A 20,025-nucleotide genomic window follows, 5' to 3' on the forward strand; every position below is an offset into this window, starting at 1 on the left:
TTTGTTTTAGGACCTAGACTGCTTTTGTGTGAGCACAAATTTCATAACTGTGGGTTAGGTTGGACAATTGGAGGATGAGTTTGTTTTCTGTGTGTGTCATCATATATGTCTTTAAAATATAGAGCAAATAATGATTCTTTTTGCTATAAAATGGATGAACTCTTTTACATAATTAAAATAGGGGTGAACTCTTGTTTTAATTACAAAGGGAACATAGGAAAGGTTATTTTTTATAGTTTTTAGAGTAGGGATTTTATTTTTTTTAATTTTATTTATTTATTTGACAGGGAGAGACACAGCGAGAGAGGGAACACAGGCAGGGGGAGTGGGAGAGGGAGAAGCAGGTTTCCTGTGGAGCAGGGAGCCCGATGTGGGGCTCGATCCCAGGATCCTGGGATCATGACCCGAGCCGAAGGCAGATGCTTAACCGACTAAGCCACCCAGGCGCCCCTAAAGTAGGGATTATTAACATAAGTCCTAATTTGTATTTTGATAACTATTCATTATTTACTGTACTGAATACAAGTCTTGTGAGGAAAATTTTATAGAAAAAGGAACACTGTATCTTAGAAATCTGCCAGTCCAGCTGACTGACTAAAGTCAAATTTAAAAGGATTAATTTAACTTGATATTTTGGGTGTTAACTGAGAAAATGTTTCAAAATTTAAGAATATATCACTTAGAATTTATCTGAGGAAATAGAAATAAGTTATGTTTAAGTCTTTAGCACATGGTAAATACTCCATGTATGATTGAGTTAGAGTAAACTAAAACTGAAAGTGGTTTGAAAAATCCTCAGTGCCTTTAATTCAAAAAGCAATTCTTATGGACAAAAGGAGTGTTGGAAGGCCTGGCCCCTCAGGGGTGGGGGGACGTTTCTGGAAGCTGCAGGAAAATGAATTACCTTTGGCACTGTATCATTTGTTGTCTTTTTTTTTTTTTTAATCTTTGACATCTAATCTTTTTTGAATGATGTTCTGGTCATCCCTAACTCAGGGCCTGGAATTCCTAGCATTATACGAGACTTACAAATTAAGAATTTTAAGCCATATCATCTTGTTTTAGTCATTCATTTATTCACTTCCTCATCAAGTGTGTTTATAAGTGCCAGGTATGTGTGTGTGAGGTTCTGTGTGTGGTACGGTTGACACAGTGACCAAAGGACCCAGAGCTTGTTGTGCCTACAGCCAGTTTCCTAGGAATTCAAGCAACCCTAAGCTGAACTCTTGCCCAGAAATGTGACTTTTTCTTTTTGTTTTGTCTCTGTTAAGATCTTCAGGTCAAGTTACTCTTGGAGATGCCTGTTCTGCAAGTACCAGCCGGACAGTGGCTATTCCTTCTGGAGAAAACCAGATAAATCAAATTGCTCTAAACCCAACTGGCACTTTCCTCTATGCAGCTTCTGGAAATGCTGTCAGAATGTGGGATCTTAAAAGGTAGAATTTTTAAGAAACTGTATTTCTTATATATGGCAAATACAGTTTTCAGATATTAATAACATATTGGTGCATATGAAATCTAATTTTTATAAGCCAGAAGTTAATATAAAATCATAGGCTTTTCTGTTTGGCCCAGTATCCCTAGATGTCTCTTCTGTCATCATTAGCAAACTCAGAATTTTCCTTTCTTTTAATCTCCATTGATAGAAAAAAAGTATATGAAGAAAAATAGCCTCTCTTAATATTTGTCTACAATTCATGTTGTTTACTAGGAAGAGATCAAGATTCTCATTCTAGTTCCACCAGGACCTTTGAAAGAGTTATTTTTGGGGCAGCATCGTTTAAACATCTTATATTTCAAAATTTTTAATTTATAAACTTAATTTAACAAATTTGGGCATAAATCCTTACAGGGTTTTTGTGAGTATAAAATATATAGAAAAGATAAAGTATTAAGAAGATCAAAATGGGTAAAAAAAATGATAAGTTGAAATCTAAAGCATTACATCTCTGATTTGGTTTTTATTTGCCTTGAAATATGAGCTTTTATCCTTCAGATGAGTGTTTATTTTAGCTTCTTTTCTAGTTCTTGAAAATTTTGGCAGCAAGGGAATATTCATTTCTTAGTTAAGTATTTTTTCAACATCAATTCTGGGAGGCACTGCACCAAGACTGTGGTAAGTGCTGGGAATAAAGACTGAGCGAGACAAATGTGGTATCTGCCTTCTTAGGGCTCTGTTGTAATGGAGGATAATGGCCACTAAACAGGCCATTAAAGGATACTGAGTGACGGATATTTTGGAAACTGAAAATGACTAGTTATAACTTGTAACATTTTAACACATGACTGAGAAAGTATAATAAACATAATTTACAGGTAAATAGATGAAAGAGAGAAGAAACACAGTCCTGAGTACTGTTTTAGAAATAGAATGTAGAAAATTGAACACAGTGCTTAAGAAAATGAGAAAAGAGGTGAGTACTTGGTTTATTCTTGAAGATATTAAAACTTGCCTCGTAGTCAGAGCACCATGGAGGAAGACACTCAAAGTCATGACATGAGGCAGAAAAGATAGCAGCTTTTGAAAATCTTTACACTTTCTATTTTTCCTGAAAAGTTAGGTCCTTTGAAACCTGTTTGATTGCAGCAACATGATTAAATGTAGATGTAACAAAGTAACTAAGAGAATAGTTTTCAAGAAACTAATATTCTACAAGTTAAATATATCTCTGTATTTCAGCAGCTTGATTGAGGTAGGACTATGAGACAAAGGTTTGTTGTTACTCCTGACAATTGATGTCATACATTTTTCTACCAGTTAGTTATATATCCTGGTCATTTCCAATCTTTATAATAACTGATGAAATAGACCGCCTACTTTCTGACACACATATACACATGTTTGTGTGCAAGGTGTATACATGTGTGTACATGGCTATATGATGGGTGTACATACATGTGTATGTGTATATGTGAGAATATATGTGTTTGTTATAAAGTAGTCTTTTTCCATATTGTTGCTGATTGTGTAGTTATATAAGTGATAACAGTTGTTTTAATCAAATTCCAAATTGGACCTTGGTCATATATTTATAACATATTTGGACGTTTAACAGATTAAGATTTACCTGGACTTAGGTTGGATTAAAATCAATCTTTAGCAAGTTTTGCTGCCTTTTTAAGTTTACTGTCTGAATGACATTAGTCACTTCGGAATAACTTAGGAATCCTCACACTTCAATCATAGAATAGGTTAGTTTGGCCATTTTTGAACTCTGAACTTGAAGAAAGTTGCAAAGAGGTGGAGCTAAAATAAAAAAGAAAATTAGTGAAGAGTTTCATCAAAGAATATAGATTATTTATGTTGAGGCTTAGCCTCAGTACATTAAGAAATATTTTCAAACAAAATTATTTTCTTTCTTTTTAAAGGTTTCAGTCTACCGGAAAGTTAACAGGACACCTAGGCCCTGTTATGTGCCTTACTGTAGATCAGATTTCAAATGGACAAGATCTAATCGTCACTGGCTCCAAGGATCATTACATCAAAGTGTGTATGATAGAGTTAAATTATATTCTCCTATTAAATGATAGATATGAAGTGTTCAGATGCACCTAGAGCTCTTTTCTCTTAATCAGTTTTCTTTTTTTCCATTTCTATCCTTTACTTTTTCTTCGTGATCTTTTCCTCACTCATAGTTTTTGATTTTATTGTCTTACTATTCAATCATGTATTCTCATTTTTCATAGAAAATACTTTGGGAGGGATTTTAAAGATCTTTGATTCAGTCGTCCAACTAATGCATAATTCTCACTGTCACCATCTTTTATACTGAATTTATTATGATCTTCAGATCTTAATGAAATTAGTAGATAAGGGAAGATGCACAGTTTGGTTCTGGAAATGTTACTTTGAGATACTAAGTAATAGAAGTCATCTTCATGTAGGCGAGTAGACCATTTGAAAGGCAAGTCTAGAGTTCAATGTAAGTTCTGACTAGACATGCAGGTTTGGGAGCCATTCGAATAGAAGCAGATGTTCGAGGGGTTAGAGTAGCAGACATGGCCAAAGGAGAAAGAGGTTGCCAGGACTCAGCTTTGAGAATTCCTGTAAGAACCAATTAGGAATAAAAAGCGGATACAGTAACAGAGAGATAAGAAAAGAATAAGTACTCTTTTTAGAATCTGAGATTAAGAGATGAGAAATGGGTTAGTGACATGAAAATAGAATGGTTAAAGCAAGAGGATTTTGTATTTGGTAGACTCGGGTATGCATGTCTGCTTAGGAAGCAGGCCCTGGTGGAGAGGGAGAGTGTGAAGAGGGAAGTGGTGGTAACTGATGAAGGTGGTAGCAACAGTTAGAACCACATCAGTGATGTGAACCTTGGGAAGCAGTAAGCACACTTTAGCATCTGAAAAAAAGGGAAGGGTAAGAGAATGTTTGAAGATAAAAGGAAACTTTTGGAATGGAGGGAAGAATCCAAAAAGTTTATTTTTGATCATGCTAGCCTTTTCAGGAAATTACAAGGTCAACACAGATGAGGGCAACTGAAGGGGGTGGGAGGTTTTGAATAGCAACTTTGGGAAATTTGAGATGACCACCAGGATTGCAGAACAATCTAATAATGTTTAAATAATTTTAAAGTCATTTTTCTGACTTTCAAGTGGATTGATATGTAGTATTTGTATTATTAAACAAACCATTTGTACACTCAGACATGAAAAAATTGGTTGCCTTTCTTAAAAGCCTATAGACACATAAGCATGTGACATGTAAGCAAAAGTAATGTGAAAATAGGGCCCGGGTTCATCCTGAGTCATTCATACCAGGTTAATCTAGTTAACTTAGTAAAATATTGGAACAAAACAAGTCACATCTGGTTAATATACACGTATATGTGTTTGTAGGTATGAACACACATATAGGTGTTTATTTGTAAGTTAAAAAGGATGTCTGCTTTCTCTCTGTTTCTTTTTTAGATGTTTGATGTAACTGAAGGGGCTCTGGGAACTGTGAGTCCCACCCACAATTTTGAGCCCCCTCATTATGACGGCATTGAAGCGCTAACCATACAAGGGGATAACCTATTTAGTGGGTCCAGAGATAATGGAATCAAGAAATGGGACTTAGCTCAAAAAGACCTTCTACAGGTAATGCAAAACCTTTCATGGGATGGAGTGGGTATGGGTTCTTCAGAGCCACCACTAGTCTATGTAAGAACTTGAAGAGCCTCTTAAAGAGTGTTTCATCTTCAGCCACCAGAGTTACTAATTATGAGAAGGGCAACATTCAAATATTAATAATACCTTCTAGGTAAGAATAGATGAAAACAAAATGAACAAGTAGCATGTCAATGGAACAAACTTGGCAACAGATGCATTTATTGCATTCAAAATCCTTTATAGATATACATTCATGGTTGTGACTTTTATATTATTCATATAAATATATTTACACTCAAATATAGTCATATAGTTTGAGCTTAGAATTATTGTTTACTCATTATGAAATGTTTGTTAGCTCTGGTCTTCTCCAAAAAGCCTTAAGCCTCCATGTTTTCTACCAAAGATTGAAGGCAGTGACTATGAGGCATTCTTTATAGTCTACATACCGGGTTGTAGTTTTCAAACTTGTTGAATTAAATTCATATTAACTCCCATGAAGAGAATGTGATGTGAAAAATTCTGTATACTTTCTGGGTCTTTTAGATTCTGTAAGATTTTTAACATTATAGTTCTTTAATATTGATAACACTAATAATAATTGAGGCAAATTGGAAGCAAATTGCAGATTTATTTCTGTAAGTCACTAAGAATGATTGCGTAGAAAATGATTTTTATAGTTTCCAGGCCATTCAGTATTCCAAATATTGTTTTGTCAACAAAAATGTTTGTAACTTACTTTGCTGTGAAAATGTCATTTTGGAGGGCTCCTCTTAAGCTGCTGATTTCTCTTTCTTTCTCTCAGCAAGTTCCAAATGCACATAAGGATTGGGTCTGTGCCCTAGGAGTGGTGCCAGGGCACCCGGTTCTGCTCAGTGGCTGCAGAGGGGGCATTCTGAAGCTGTGGAACGTGGATACTTTTGTGCCAGTCGGAGAGATGAAGGGTCATGATAGTCCTATCAATGCCATATGTGTTAATTCCACCCACATTTTTACTGCAGCCGAGTAAGTTTTCCCGTGTGATTTTTCTCTGTATTGGTTGTTTGTGTTCAGATTTAATAAATATTATAAGTTGTAAATGTCTGGAAATGTAGAACATATAAAAACCCTTCTTTTATTACAATCGTTCTATTTAAGATCTCTTATTTATATTTTCTGATGTGCACTTTGGACACTGAGTTTAATCCCCAGACTACATGAGAATATGTTACTTCTGTATCTGGACTCTGCTTATATGGGAAGTCTGCTGCCAGATCTTCCCCTGGTAATTTTAATTTAAAAAATCATTTATAGGTGACTAATTCTAAAGTTTTTTTTTCCCAAAAGACAACAAACTTATCATTCTTCACATTTAGAATAAATAATTTAAAAAATCTCTTTTTTCCTCTTCTTCCTCTCTGTAAAGTACAGTTGACCCTTGGACCATGCAGGCTTAGGGCCACTGACCCATGCATAGTTGAAAATCCAGGTATAATTTTGACTCCCCCCAAAACTAAACTGCTAATAGCTTACTGTTGGCCGGAAGCCTTACTGATAATATAGTCAATTAACACATATTTTGTATGTTATATGTATTATATATGTATTCTTACAATAAAGGAAGCTAGAGGAAGGAAAATGTTATTAAGAAAATCATAAGGAAGAGAAAATACATTTACAGTGCTGTGCTGTTTATCGAAAAATCCATGTGAAAGTGGACCCTCGTGGTTCAAACCTGTGTTGTTTGAGGGTCAGCTGAATAAGTACTTAATAATAATATCTGCTTCCTCCCTCTTAGGGAAGCTGGATTGATGGATTCATTTGCTTATTTTTCATTCATGATGAATCCCCTATATGTCAGGCACTGTTCCAGACTCTTGGGAAGAGCTGTGAACAAAACAGATCAGACCCCCAGTTTCATTCTAAGGAGAAGAAAAGAAAATAAATAACTAAAATATGTTACATAGTGATAGGTGCTATGGAGAAAAATAAAGCAGGGAACAGGGAAGAGAATATCATGGGGAGGAGGTCACACAATAGGATGGTTGGTGAAGGCCTCACTGAGGAAGTGACGTTTACGATGATTGAAGGAAGTGGAGAGATGTTGTGACCATAAAAATGACATCATATGTATATAAGTACTTTGGCAAGGAAAGCATATATACCCTAAAGTGAGGTCTTGGTCTCATTCAAATAAAATAAAATGTCTCATGAATATCTACCTTGAAAATCTCCTTTTGTCATTTTTACATTTAATTTAATCAGAGCACATTCTTGATTCATCTATCCTAAATGCACGATTACCCTGACTTTATTTTGAAACCTCTGCTATATTTCTGTGGCATCTCTTATTATTTGTGCTATTTTCATTGAATCCCTCTTTTCACTTAGATTTACTTTCTCATATCTCTAAAGTACTTCAAAGCTGATTTGTTTTGTGTTTTTCTAAGGTGCTTACCTTTGGTGCTTCATTGATGTTATTTCCAAGATGTATTACTTTCTTAAGACTCACCACTTCTGTTTATTCTCTTGGAAACTTGCTGTGTCCTTGATAGTTTACTGGAAATAATACCCCTCAAAGATGTGGGACACTCATATAAGACTCTGAAAGTATTGTATGTCACTGAGATCTGGTGGGTGAAGTGTATTACTGTAACACCTCTCTTCCATGGTATAGTCTTATTTTTGAAGAACTGAACTGTTTCTCAGTTTACCCATGGTGCACCAGATGCAAATGTATTTCCTATGTAAAACTTAAAAATCAGGGAAATGGCCAATAAAATCAGAAGGCCTATTTTCAAATTCTACTTTATTTATTTGTCAATTAACACACCCTTGTATAGAGCTTAGTATTTGCCATGCATTGTTCTAAGTGCTTTCCAGGCACTGTCTCCTCTTGTTAGAATGTATAATCTACATTGGGAGAGGGTTTTGTTATTTATTTGTTTGTTTGCTTGTTTGTCTTTAAATTGTCCCAAGCACCTGAATAGTACCTGGAACACAGCAGGTTCTCAATAAACATTTGTTAAATGGACGGTTGAATAAATGAATGGGTGTATGAGTAGGTGCATGAATGAACATATCCCCTTGCTGTTTCAGTGTACATATGCTGTGTGAGTTTATGGAGATATAATTGACATATGGCATTGTATAAGTTTAAGGCATACAGCGTAATGATTTGACTTATATATATTGTGAAATGATTACCACAATAAGTTTAGTTAACATCTGTCATCTCAAATAGATACAAAAAGAAGAAAAAAACATTTCTTGTTTGCTTGTGATGAGAACTCTTAGGGAGAACAGAGATTGCTGATTAGAAACTAGAAAGCCTAGACCCTAGGCTCACCTCTGCCCTTTACTATGTTACACTGGACACGTAACTAAACTCTCTCTATCCTTGAAATGGATTGCATAATCTCTGAAGTGCCTTTTAACTCTGAAATTCTATGGAAACTTTCTTTTGGCTTTGAGTTTACTAGATAATTGGAGAAAAGTAACACTCCCTTCAAGCTATGAGAGACACAGTAAGAAACATGATGGTTTAATGACCACTCCCCAGTACCCACAGGCTGGGTGAACAAAAACAAGTTTTCTCAGAAACACTTTGAATCTTCTATGTTCTATGATATTGGAGTATCAGTCCACTTCTCAGTAGCTTCCTGCTTTTCCTGTGGGCTTATGCTGGTTTCACCTGAGGGTAACTCTTCTGACTGTTGCCAGATCCACCAACTCCCTGGAATCCCTTCCCTGATCTCCTCCCTTCCCAGAAGCCTTAGTGTAACCTTACTGCGAGCTGTTGTGCCTGAAGATCTCTGACCAATGTTGTATCATGAGTTGTTTTTTGAAACAATGAGTGCAGATCCAGTGTGGTGATTGGGAGGTGGGGCCCTGGAACCAGACTGCCTAGGTTGAAATCTCGGTTCTATCACACACGTACTTTGTGATACTGAGCAAATTACTTAACCTCTCTGGATCTCAATTTACTCATCAATACAAAGGGGGGTAATAGCATTACTATCTCTATGGTAGTTAAAGAGAATTGAATGTATTTATATTTAAAGGGCACATAGTAACAATGCCTGCCATATAGTAAGCCCTCAACAATATGAGCTATTTTTAATATCATTATTATGGGTATCTGTTTGATATACGTATGGGACAATGTATATTTTTGCTTACCTCTATTGAAGTCCTCTTCAGAAAATGTCTTCACAGTACACGATTCTAAGAGCTATTTCTTTGTCTTTCTGCCTCTTTTCACATGTTCATTTTTAATTTGTTTTGTAGTGATCGAACTGTGAGAATTTGGAAGGCTCGCAATTTGCAAGATGGCCAGATCTCTGACATAGGAGATCTGGGGGAAGATATTGCCAGTAATTAAACATGAATGAAGATAGTCATAAACTGAATACTGTGATAATACTCTGTACGTTCATTATGAAATGTTGCCCTGTATTTATTAGGCAAAAGCTTATGAATGGGATTAACTGGAAAATATATCTGAATCCAACTGCTGAATATAAATGGTATTCTAATAAAACTGTGTACTAGCCTGTGCGCTTAATTTTAATATCTGCCAATACATATATATCCTTTAATTGGTATACTGCTTGATTCACACTTTTATTGTGGCTGGATTTTTGTGCCTAGCTATAAAAAAACACTTTAAAATTATTTGAATTATAAGATGTCTGCTTTTGTGATAGTCAGAAAACACCTGGAATACAATGCAACCCACTGGTAACTCGTCGTATAGTCTGTTTAGATGATTTATATATTTAAACATATTGGGAATGTTAGTCAAATTGTGGTCCGTTTGTCTGGTATTTATATCAGTCTATAGAAGGTTCCCAAATTTCAAAGCTCTTTTAATATAACGGGAAAAAAATAAGATTAGGAGAATATTATTGATGATTTTTCCTAAGGTGGAATTGATGACCTTTATCTACTAACAAAGAATGTTAAACAGTTTGTGTTAAATGTTGATGTTTACTTGTATTGACCAAAGTTTTACAGCTGTGCTATATTCTGTGCTCAGGACTAAAATGCTGTTAAATTGTTTTATTAGTGCTGTGCGTACATTCTGTGATGGGAAACATTTTTGATGTCCTAACAGAAATATATTTTGATCTATTTTCCTATGGAGTTGTTTCTATTATCACCTTTTAATTTCATTTTTATTTAATAGTAGTATTTCCTTACCCTTTTATCTAATTTTTTTTATATGCTGCTAAATATATTTTAAATACACTATGTTTGCAAACCTTGGTAGTTATGGTGAGAACTATATCATCTGCAGTGGGAAAAGCTATGTAAATAAGTAGATTGTAAAGAGAGACTGTCTTACATTGTAACAGAATTTTTAAATGCTGTAGATTGGATTTTGCAAAAGGATGTATAATTTATCTGTTTGCTCAGAATATTAATTTGTAAATTCTGCAAGTTTAATTTTTATGTAGATGGTATAACACTTTAAAATATTGTCTTGTGATTTTTTTTTCCGAGTATATTTGCTTGTAAATGAAAGCTTAGCGAGAGCTTCAATAAACGTGTTGCTCTGAATTGTTTTCATTCTCGTTATTTTTCTAATTGTATGAAAAGGTTAGTGTTTGTAAAACTTTTTATTTGTGTGTGATATAATGAAAGACATTTTTTTTTTGTTATCCAGCACTTCATATGCATTCCTGTTTTTGCTCCCTAGACATGAAATAATCTTGAAAAGTTTGAATCATAACCTAATCTTGATGAACCAAGGAAAGTCACTATTTAGGGAATCAAAGCAAACCTTATAATTTAGGCATTTGAACATAGGTGGTAAAACAAAAATTATTCCCACAAATGTTAGGACAATAGTGACATTGGTTATTGAAGAAGAAATAGAGGGGTGGTGACTGGCAGATGTTGGCAGAAGGTGAGTTGAGAGTGTAGACGGGGTGTGGCCATGCTTCTGGGGTCCTAGAAATGTTCTAGTTCAACACCTGGGTCCTAAGTTAAACTGTTCATATATTTCTCTTACTTTATGTATGTGTGCTATATTTCAGAATGAAATTTGGATTTCTTTTAATTTTTAGAAAGGGATTTTCCTGTAAAGAGGAATTCAGCTGTTTTATAATTTTTTCTCCTTTCCTGGAGGAAAATACTATGATGAGACCTGAGAGACATTTTTAGGACCATTTTGAATTTCAACGCTCCTGGAGTGTTTTTTTCCGCGGGACTATTTCTCAACCACTCATTTGATAATTTATTTAATGAATGTTTATTGAGTATCCCCGAGGCCAGGTACTAGGGACAGAAAAAGCAACAAGACTGGGTTTACACTTGCCCTCTGAGTGGAGAGAGAAAGAATAAATCCAGCACTTTCATTATGGATTGGTCAGTGCTCTGACAGGGAAGATCTGGGAAGTCTTCACCCCTCTTGGAGGCATCTGACCCTGACTGCGAGTCCAATCAGAGGTCTGTTACACAGTCCTGAGCTCTGTGTTTACTTGCATAGAACACAAAGCCTGGTGTCTGTTTTATCTTTTTAAAAGGCTGGAGGCTCAGCTAGAGTTGATCTGATTCAAATAATTCAAATGAACATGTAAAAGAGGCAGTCCCCTTTAAAGATTTACATCTTGAAAGATGTTGGGGAAAGTCACTGAGAGGACGTGACCTCCAGTTGACCCAGGAGCTGGATTCGGGCAATCAGAGGCTGCTCACCAGTTCCCCAGCCCTTGGAATGTATGTTCTGCCCACGTCCCCACAGCCAGAGCTGTCTCTTTGTTTCAAGGACCTCGCCTTGAGGGAGTAATGTGTTGTTGAGACTATCTACATGGTATTGGAGACTGAACCCAGGTAAGGCCTCTGTGTAAACTGTTATCGCTCTGGCAGGCAGGTGTGGAGATTACTTGCCTTGCGGCCGTGGGAGACTAGCCTCGTAAATAAATCCCCTTGCTTATTAAACCTGCCACCTACCAATCCGATCTGGAGTGGCCTGCCTCTTCCGTCTGTCCCTCCTTGCTCTCCTTGTACGGGGGCTAGTTTGCCAACCAGCAAAAAATACTGTTCATCTTCAAAGATCTCATCCAGAAAGGTTTACAGTGACTTTTTTTTTTTTTTTTTTTGAAGTAGGCTCCACACCCAGGGGAGCCCAATGCAGGGCTTGAATTCACAGCCCTGAGATTAAGAACCGAGCTGAGATCAAGAGTGGGAGGCTTAACTGAGCGTCCCAGGCACCCCAATCATAACTCTTAAAACAGTTAAAATAGTGCTTCTAAAATTCGAAAATGGATTACTCCTCACTATGTATTAAATATATGCCATGTCCCCTGAGAATGAGGTCTTCTTTTTTGGGAAGATAACATTTCTTTCTTCTTTCACATCCAAATCTTCGCACTTTAGCTAAAGAGTAATGACAATGTTTTGCATATTAATTATGTACACATTTGTTTATTTCCCAGCTGATACGGAATCTTATAGAAACTTAAACTGAAGTTGTCAATGTGTAACACATCGTTCTGTGCTGTTGTTTGTAATTTTTCCTAAGCAATGCCTATGCCTTACTTCAGAATCAGCTCAAATTCTTTTTACCCTCAGAATGGGTTGTATTATTGCTGTGTTGTTGGGGATTTGATTGGCCAGTTAGTGTGCAGTTACTGATGACTGGGAGTTGGTATTTGTAAATCATAGATATAAAATGTACAGATTGCTCTGTATGAGTATCATGGTACAAAAATGAGAGTTATCTATCCTATTTTCTAACTATAATGAGATGCTGAACCAATTGTAAAATGTCACAACTGCCATTAATCTCCCCTCTTTTTAATGAGGTTAATGATTGTAATAGCCAACATTTGCCGAGCATTTACTTTCCCCTTTGGGTGTCTCTGAAAAGGGGGGCATCTAAGAAGCCAGGGAGCGTCAGAAGCATCTGATTTCAGAGATATTTAATTGTGAAAAAACAGTGCGCATCCTAGAAATTGTGAAATACAGTATTGTGGGGGATTTCTGCCAGCAGACAAAAATAGTGACAAATGTGCACTACATCATCTATAATATGACTCCAAACCCCTTTTAATGTTTGTGTGTGTGTTGGATTTGGGAAAAGCAGTCTCTACATTTCTCAGGCTTTCAGCTTGGGTTCCACATTTAACGTGGCTCCCACCAAGCATGTGAACCCAGGCATGAGGTGGAGTGAGGAGGAATCGGTGCTTCTGCAGTAAAGTCGTAGAAACCCTTGTTTTCCTGTGGCAGCTGTGATGGGGCCCCAGCATCTGGCACCAGCTGTGGGTGTTGAGAAGCAGGGCACAGGGCACCGGTCTTTGGTGGCTCCGGCTGAGGCGGTTCCTGGCGTCTGCAGCGGGGGCAGTGGATGATTCCTTATCTTCCTGATTGTGGCGGAGGCCAAACTGCGTGGGCTAGTTCTGGGGGTGGGGATCTAGCACCTACTCAAGATTTTGTAAGCAGCCACGCCCCTCTCTGAAATCCCTTTCTGCTTAAACCAGTTACAGTGGTCTCTGTCGGGGTTTTAAGATACTTCTTCCATTTTTTTTTTTTTCTGGACACTCATTCAATTCTCAAAAATGACCATACCCTTTTCTCATTAAGATGTGTAATTGTTTTTTACTTTGAAAACAATACTTTTTGGTTGGCTAGAGGCTTTATGTTTTAATGGAATCTCCTCAAGTGCTGTTGTCTGAGCTGTCCCAGGTCGGCGAGGCCTGGAAGATTTAGGGTGCCTCTCACCTCCCAGGGCCGCAGGCATTCACAGGGGTTGTTCATCCTCCAAGGAGGGGTGGGGATCCACAGTTTTCCTAAGGTCTCCGAAAACGCAATTAAGACAGGTTCTTCAGGCTTTCAGACCTGCCTGGTGTTTTACTTGAGGACAGAAGCAGAGGGTACCTGAGAGACCGTTTTGTGGGTCCTCACCTGTTGTAAACATGTAACACCATCACTCAAAATATCCAACAAATAAACACCGGCTGATGGGATGCCTGATGTCAGTAAGACCTGGATTCACCTGCGCCCATCAGGAATCCGACTAGTGTTTATTATCCTCAGATTAGACTGAGACCATTTTTATATTTAGTAGTCTCTGCCTGAGGCAGGCAACTAGGAGTGTCTTCGCCAGCCTCAGGGAAGACAGTAAGTGGCTGAGGACAATATAATTTTCAGCTACTTTGGCCGTTAACTGGAAGATCCTGAAATTCCTACTTTATCTGATGAGTGCCTTACCCCATCCTGTTCCTGTCTCCTTTTCCCTGGGCCTTCCTCTCCTTCTTCCCTCACATTTGCTTATTTGTGTGAGTGTGTCTGTGTGTGTGTGTGAGTGTGTGTGTGTGTGTGAGAGAGAGAAAGCTGTGTTGATTGTTGACAGGAATCCCCACTGTGGAAATTCGCTCCATGGGAATTATCCTGATATGTGGTGTGGGCATGATGGGAGATCTTAACCTTTTGAAATAGCTCAGCGTCAACCGAGGAAATCAGGAGGATTCTGTGTAGTATATGTGGCACAGATTTCTAATTTCTCCTAGTACCAGTCACTCCCCTCTTGCTCTTAGCAATAAAAACCTGAGGATTTCAGCTGAGCACATGGCTGCCCAGCCAGATATAACATTTCCCACCTGATCTTGCAGTTAACCATGACAATATGCTATGATTCTGTCATGTGATCTAAGGGAAGTGATGTACTGGTCTTAGATTTTTTAAAAATAGAAGTGCTTGGCCTTCACTTTGGCTTTCCCCCTTTCCACCAACTAGGATGTGGAAGTGGTGATGATGAGCAAACCTTGACCGTGCAGATGAAGACAACATCCTGGGTGAGTGATGGTAGAACAACATGATAGAATGAACCTATGTCCTTGATGGCCTTGTGGCACAGAGCTTTGCTCTTGGACCACAGATCAGCCTTTATGCCAGGGGTCGGCAAATTTTTTTTTGGTAAAGAAATAATAATATTTCAGGCTTTTCAGGCCACATATTGAAACTGTCACACGTTCTTTCTTTTTTTAAACAACGATTTAAATTTGTAAGAACCTTTCCTAACTTGAGGACCAATGCAAAACAGGCTGGGCACTGAATTTGGCCCAAAGACTATAATTTGCCAAACTCTGCTTGAGATTGTTACATAGGAGTAGGTTAACTTTTTTTTTTTGAGCCACTGAATTTTAAGATCTTTTTTTAAAGCAGTCTCTCTGTATGGCATGTATATCCATGTACTTAATGATTTAACAAAGTATGCTCTAGAACGGATTTTCTGCAGAGAGGGGTTGCTACCAGGGCTATCATGCATGGTTGTGCATGTTGTGTACTGCACAACCCAAAAAGATAACATTCACTATTTTAGACATTATAAATTTATATATTTGTACAACAAATTTAGGGTGGAGGGCAGTAAATCATTTTGTTCTTAAGGATTTAAGAATACAATGATAATTTTCAGCATATGGAAGTAAGAAAATGTATTTAGGAAGACAGTTTTTCTAATTTGAACAAAGGTGTCTGTGGCCTACTAATAGCCAACCCTGGTGATTAACTATTTGATCTCTATTGCCCTAGGTTAATACATTTTTTATTGAGTAAGGTCAATTTAAAAATAATGAATTTCTGGGACACCTGTGTTGCTTAGTTGGATAAGTGTCTGACTCTTGATTTTGGCTCAGGTCATGACCTCACGATCATGAAACTGATCCCCGCATCAGGCTCCATGCTGAGTGTGGAGCCTGCTTAAGATTCTCTCTCTCCCTCTTCCTCTGTCCCTCCCCCCTCCACTTGCTTTCTCTCTCTAAAAAAGAAAAAAAAAGTGAATTTCTTCACTTAAAAATATTGATTGCTCAGGAAACTCTGGCTTCATGTAAGTTTTCATTAAAAATTCCAAATTTTAAGTGCCACAATGTTTTCTGTCACATATGCCTTTTTAAAAATAAACATGATAAAAAATTGTCAACTTATTAAATGGAAAGATTTGGACAAGATGATGTATTAACATTTTCTCTAGCACTAATAACCCATTATTTTATGAATAATTGAGATCTCTGTTAAGAACTTTGCTATCATAGAGATTTTCTTATGTTGTCCTGGGTTCAGTGGGGCAGCCTGGCAGCATTGGGCATAGCACGGTGCTTGCTTTCTGTCATTTCCATCCACTAAGATAAGAAGTCTACAAGTGTGGACAGTGTGTGACTGCTGTACTTATTTGCCAGCTTCACCCGTAACTGATGGCAAAAAGTAGAAGGAAAGCAGAGTGTAAACATAGAAAGCATCCTAAGTCTGAATCTGGTGGATATTTGCCATTCTTTTGGATTTCTTGGCACCTTTGAACAATTTTCTGTGTTAGGATATTCCCACCTTATGAATTCCTTCTCACTTTAGATACCAGTGAGTCATTCCCCTTACCTCCCTTTGTGGCCAGGGTGGCATGTGACTTAGACTTGGCCCCTTAAAGCCACTGGCAACAGACTTTGAATTGGAAGCTACTGACCCAAAAGAGTTGGTAGCTCACCGAATCCCTGTGATGGAGGTAGTGGGGGCGAATGCCATTTTCCACGGAAGCAGTGGAAGAAGTTTGAGTGTTAGTGTCAATGATACAAGCCATGGGGTTTGTGCCCACTCAAGAAAAAAGCAACCAGTTGTGAGGTATGATTCTGGACATTGTTCCTGGTTGCATAGCCACCATTCCTTCTCTGACTCCCCTGGGAATTGTGCACATTACCTTATAATCTCCAGTATATTCCTTTTCTTTTGAACTATTAGCAGAGTTCATTGCGATGATTTGCAGCTAAGAACCTCTACTTATAAACGAGATCATAGCCCAAAACAAATGATGATCTCTTGGAAACTGAGTTTCTACACTCTGGAATTGGCACAGATGTCAGAAACAGAGAACAAATAACTGTAAACCATTTTCCTTTTCCTGACAAATTCAGTTTAAGCAACTCTCTGATTAAAGTAGCCTTATCTATTTCATATTCCAATGAGAGACTCACAGGAAAATCTCCGGAAGGGGTCTGAGATTCCAGGTCCTTCAATAATAAATGTTTTTATACCTCATGGATTATTAATATGTTTTGACTATTTAAGCAAAGCATGTCAAGATCACTGTGTCCTTTCCTAGATAGCTAGCTGCAGAGTTTGAGAATAAATGCATTTATGATCTCTTGCCTAAGCGCCTTTATTTATTTGTTGCTTGTTTGCAATAGTTGATAATTCAGTTTTCCATAAATAGGTGAGGAAAATCTTGTCCTTTTGTATCCCAAAAGTTGTAACTGGATTTCTCCTTGAGCACATTTCTGTCTTATGGAAAGTGTTTCATAGACTGAGACACTCTCTCTGTTTACTGGAATAAGTTCTGGTCCATGTAGGGGCTGTCTATGGAGTAGGGTGAGAAATAGCAACTGCCCCCAGCACTTGTGTGAGCAACAATATCATGACAGCTCATTTGAATAATTCAAATTTTTCCTATCTGAAGGAAAAAAGTGTAATATCTAGAAATTGTTGTGCATTGCATTTGATAAGGAATCGTGGGCGCTTGAAAACTACTTGGCTAGTCTCTCTTAGTGTCCTGAAAAGTTTGTTTTATTAAGTTAAAAAAAATTTTAAGTATAACCTAACTTAAAGAGGAGAGGTATTCTCATACTGGGCAGACTCTAAGCCACACACATGTTTTTCTCAAACTCTAATCAGGAGTTAATTTTACCCTGCAGAGTCTATGTGATTCAGGGAAACCTCATGACTTGTTCTGATCAGCCTGAGCCGTTGCTGCTTCTTTAGAGGGCACACATCAGAATCACCTGGAGGGCTTGTTAAGGCGCAGATTGCCTGGTCCCATCCCCAGAGTTTCTGATGCAAAAGAATTTGCATTTCTAACAAGTTCACAGAAGATAGTGATGCTGCTGGTGAGGCGCTCACACTTTGAGAAGCACTGGTCTAAGTTGATGTTATTTTTTGTAGTGGTTCAGGAACCTGGGTTAGACAGAGCAAAACCTGGCATTCCCCTGGCAGTGGTTATGGATGTAGGTAAGGACTGCTGACCTTGTTCCTGGGTCTGTTGAGGGGAAAGATTAATATGCCATGACTGCAGAGGTTCCCCGCACTCCGGCTGGTGCGATTTAGCAAGCCTGTAACTTCACCTGTGCTGGAAGCCATCTTTGAGCCTGAGGGAATCCAGCTTTGGAATGACTACAGTGTTATGAATGTCAGAGCGGGCTGACCACAGGCCCGCCAAAACCTGGGACTCCCCATTGTGCGAGATGATAAATACTCTTACTGATAAATGTGTCTGAGCAGGGGTTTCTTTCCCAGCCCTTGAAAACACCCTAACGGAAAGAGTGTTATCCAGGAGAGATGTCTCCATACATGCAGTTAATTAACAGGCAGTTTGAAGGAATTTGCGGAGTGGGTCGAGTAGAAACTTCTCCCTTGTGTGTCACATCTGCTCTTGCACCCAGTCCCTCATACCTCAGTGTTCCTCCCTCTCTTCTGCTGCTACCCACCATCATCTCTCTGACCTAGGTTTCTGCCATACCCTGCTCTTTGGTTTCTTCTCCTCCACTCTGACTACCCTTCCAAATTGCTCTCCAGAGTGACGTTTTCCAGATAAGATTTTGCTTCGGTCAAATTCTGCTTAGAATAGTTAAGAGGATTTCCATGATTCTCTGGACAAAGACCAAGGGATTTGGGGCTATGACTAGGTCTCCATACACGTTGGCCTTTGTTTGACCATGTACCAAACCTTTGCACATGGTGTGTCCTCCGTTTGCTCAATTAATTCCAGCCCATCCACCAAATTTTATTTCATGCTTGAATTTATTAGGATGTCGTGATTCCTGAATGCAGAACAAATCCGTTTACAACAAAGAGCTGTACCCCTTTCTTCACATAACTTATGTGAATTTGTAATTACCTATTGTGTTTGATTTGTGTGCCTTCCCTTCTTGACTTCTAGCTTTTTTGAGCAAAAGATCTATCTGATCTTGTTCACCTTGTATCTTCCAGATTCAACCCAGTGCCTGCCACATAATTGGAGCTCAATGAATATTTGTTGGATGAAAGAATGAACTCATTTTGGGAACAAGAGTATGAGTTTTCTTTTGGTTATTAGAGACTGAGATACCTGCAGGAAACCCAAAGTCATGTCTAGCAGATAGTTTTACAAGAGGGCAGATTTAAAATGTCAAAAAATGAGGAAAAAAGTTGATAATGTTCAATTGAATATTTGAAACTGGGCTTCATAGCTTTGCTCACAAGTGACCAGTTAGCTGTTAGCCTAATTGGCCAGCGAGATTTTTTTTTTTTATTGAAGTCATGAAAACATCAAGATTAACTGAATATTTTACAAAGAAACATGTTGATAAAGTCAGATATTTCATACTTCTTAAATGTAAAGGGAGGTTTAAACACTGTACTTCTGTCACTGAAATGTTTAAAAATATAAGGAAAAAGTCATATTTCCAAAGAATTGCATAAATGATTTCAAAATATGATAAGCCAAACAGGAAAGAAGAAAAAAATAATCTTATCCTCTATACTAGAAGTTATTAGGGCAACGATGGGGAGAACTTCAAATGAATTAATTTCTTCTATTCCATTAAGTTTAGTTTGGATTTTGAGAACCATCAAGGAGATGATGAGGATGTCAAGTTATCAAGAGAATGATTACCACAGGATAAAAGGATCATGAAAAGATGTTTCCCTGTTTGCTCATGTAATATTCATAAGAAATTAAAAAGCCAGTGAGGAAATATTACTGTAACATTACGGACAATGGATATAAAAAGGGTTGTCAACATTTGAAATCTTTAAAAGTCATTTTAGAAAAAAATGTTTTCTTTGTCAAACTCATGGCTCGGACAACACAAGCAGCACTAGGTAAGGTTGGCAAAGGGATTGTCAACAGTTAATCATCAAGGATTTTAGTGAAATTTCCACAAATCAGAGAATATCATTTTAGCAGTGCTATTAATAGAC

The 20,025-nt window shown here is 37.6% G+C and overlaps 1 protein-coding gene and 1 long non-coding RNA gene across 15 annotated transcripts in view; both read left to right on the top strand.

Moving 5' to 3' along the window:
• KIF21A (kinesin family member 21A) overlaps nucleotides 1–10,644 on the top strand; it is a 145,146-nt gene extending 134,502 nt beyond the window's left edge. For all 14 annotated transcript variants that reach the window (XM_027593156.2, XM_027593157.2, XM_027593161.2 and 11 more), the window contains 5 exons: nucleotides 1,272–1,436; nucleotides 3,370–3,487; nucleotides 4,918–5,088; nucleotides 5,906–6,105; nucleotides 9,370–10,644. In XM_027593156.2, the coding sequence (XP_027448957.1) occupies nucleotides 1,272–1,436; nucleotides 3,370–3,487; nucleotides 4,918–5,088; nucleotides 5,906–6,105; nucleotides 9,370–9,463 (748 nt within the window). In that variant the 3' untranslated portion in view covers nucleotides 9,464–10,644. The remainder of the gene's footprint in view (nucleotides 1–1,271; nucleotides 1,437–3,369; nucleotides 3,488–4,917; nucleotides 5,089–5,905; nucleotides 6,106–9,369) is intronic.
• A 1,184-nt stretch (nucleotides 10,645–11,828) lies between these two features.
• On the top strand, nucleotides 11,829–19,109 carry LOC113921439. The gene is made up of 3 exons (XR_003519689.1): nucleotides 11,829–11,916; nucleotides 14,821–14,879; nucleotides 19,054–19,109. It is a non-coding gene; the product is annotated as an uncharacterized LOC113921439 (long non-coding RNA).
• The last annotated feature ends 916 nt before the right edge of the window (nucleotides 19,110–20,025 follow it).

Source organism: Zalophus californianus, chromosome 9, assembly GCF_009762305.2.
Source record: "Zalophus californianus isolate mZalCal1 chromosome 9, mZalCal1.pri.v2, whole genome shotgun sequence".
Lineage (NCBI taxonomy): Eukaryota > Metazoa > Chordata > Mammalia > Carnivora > Otariidae > Zalophus > Zalophus californianus.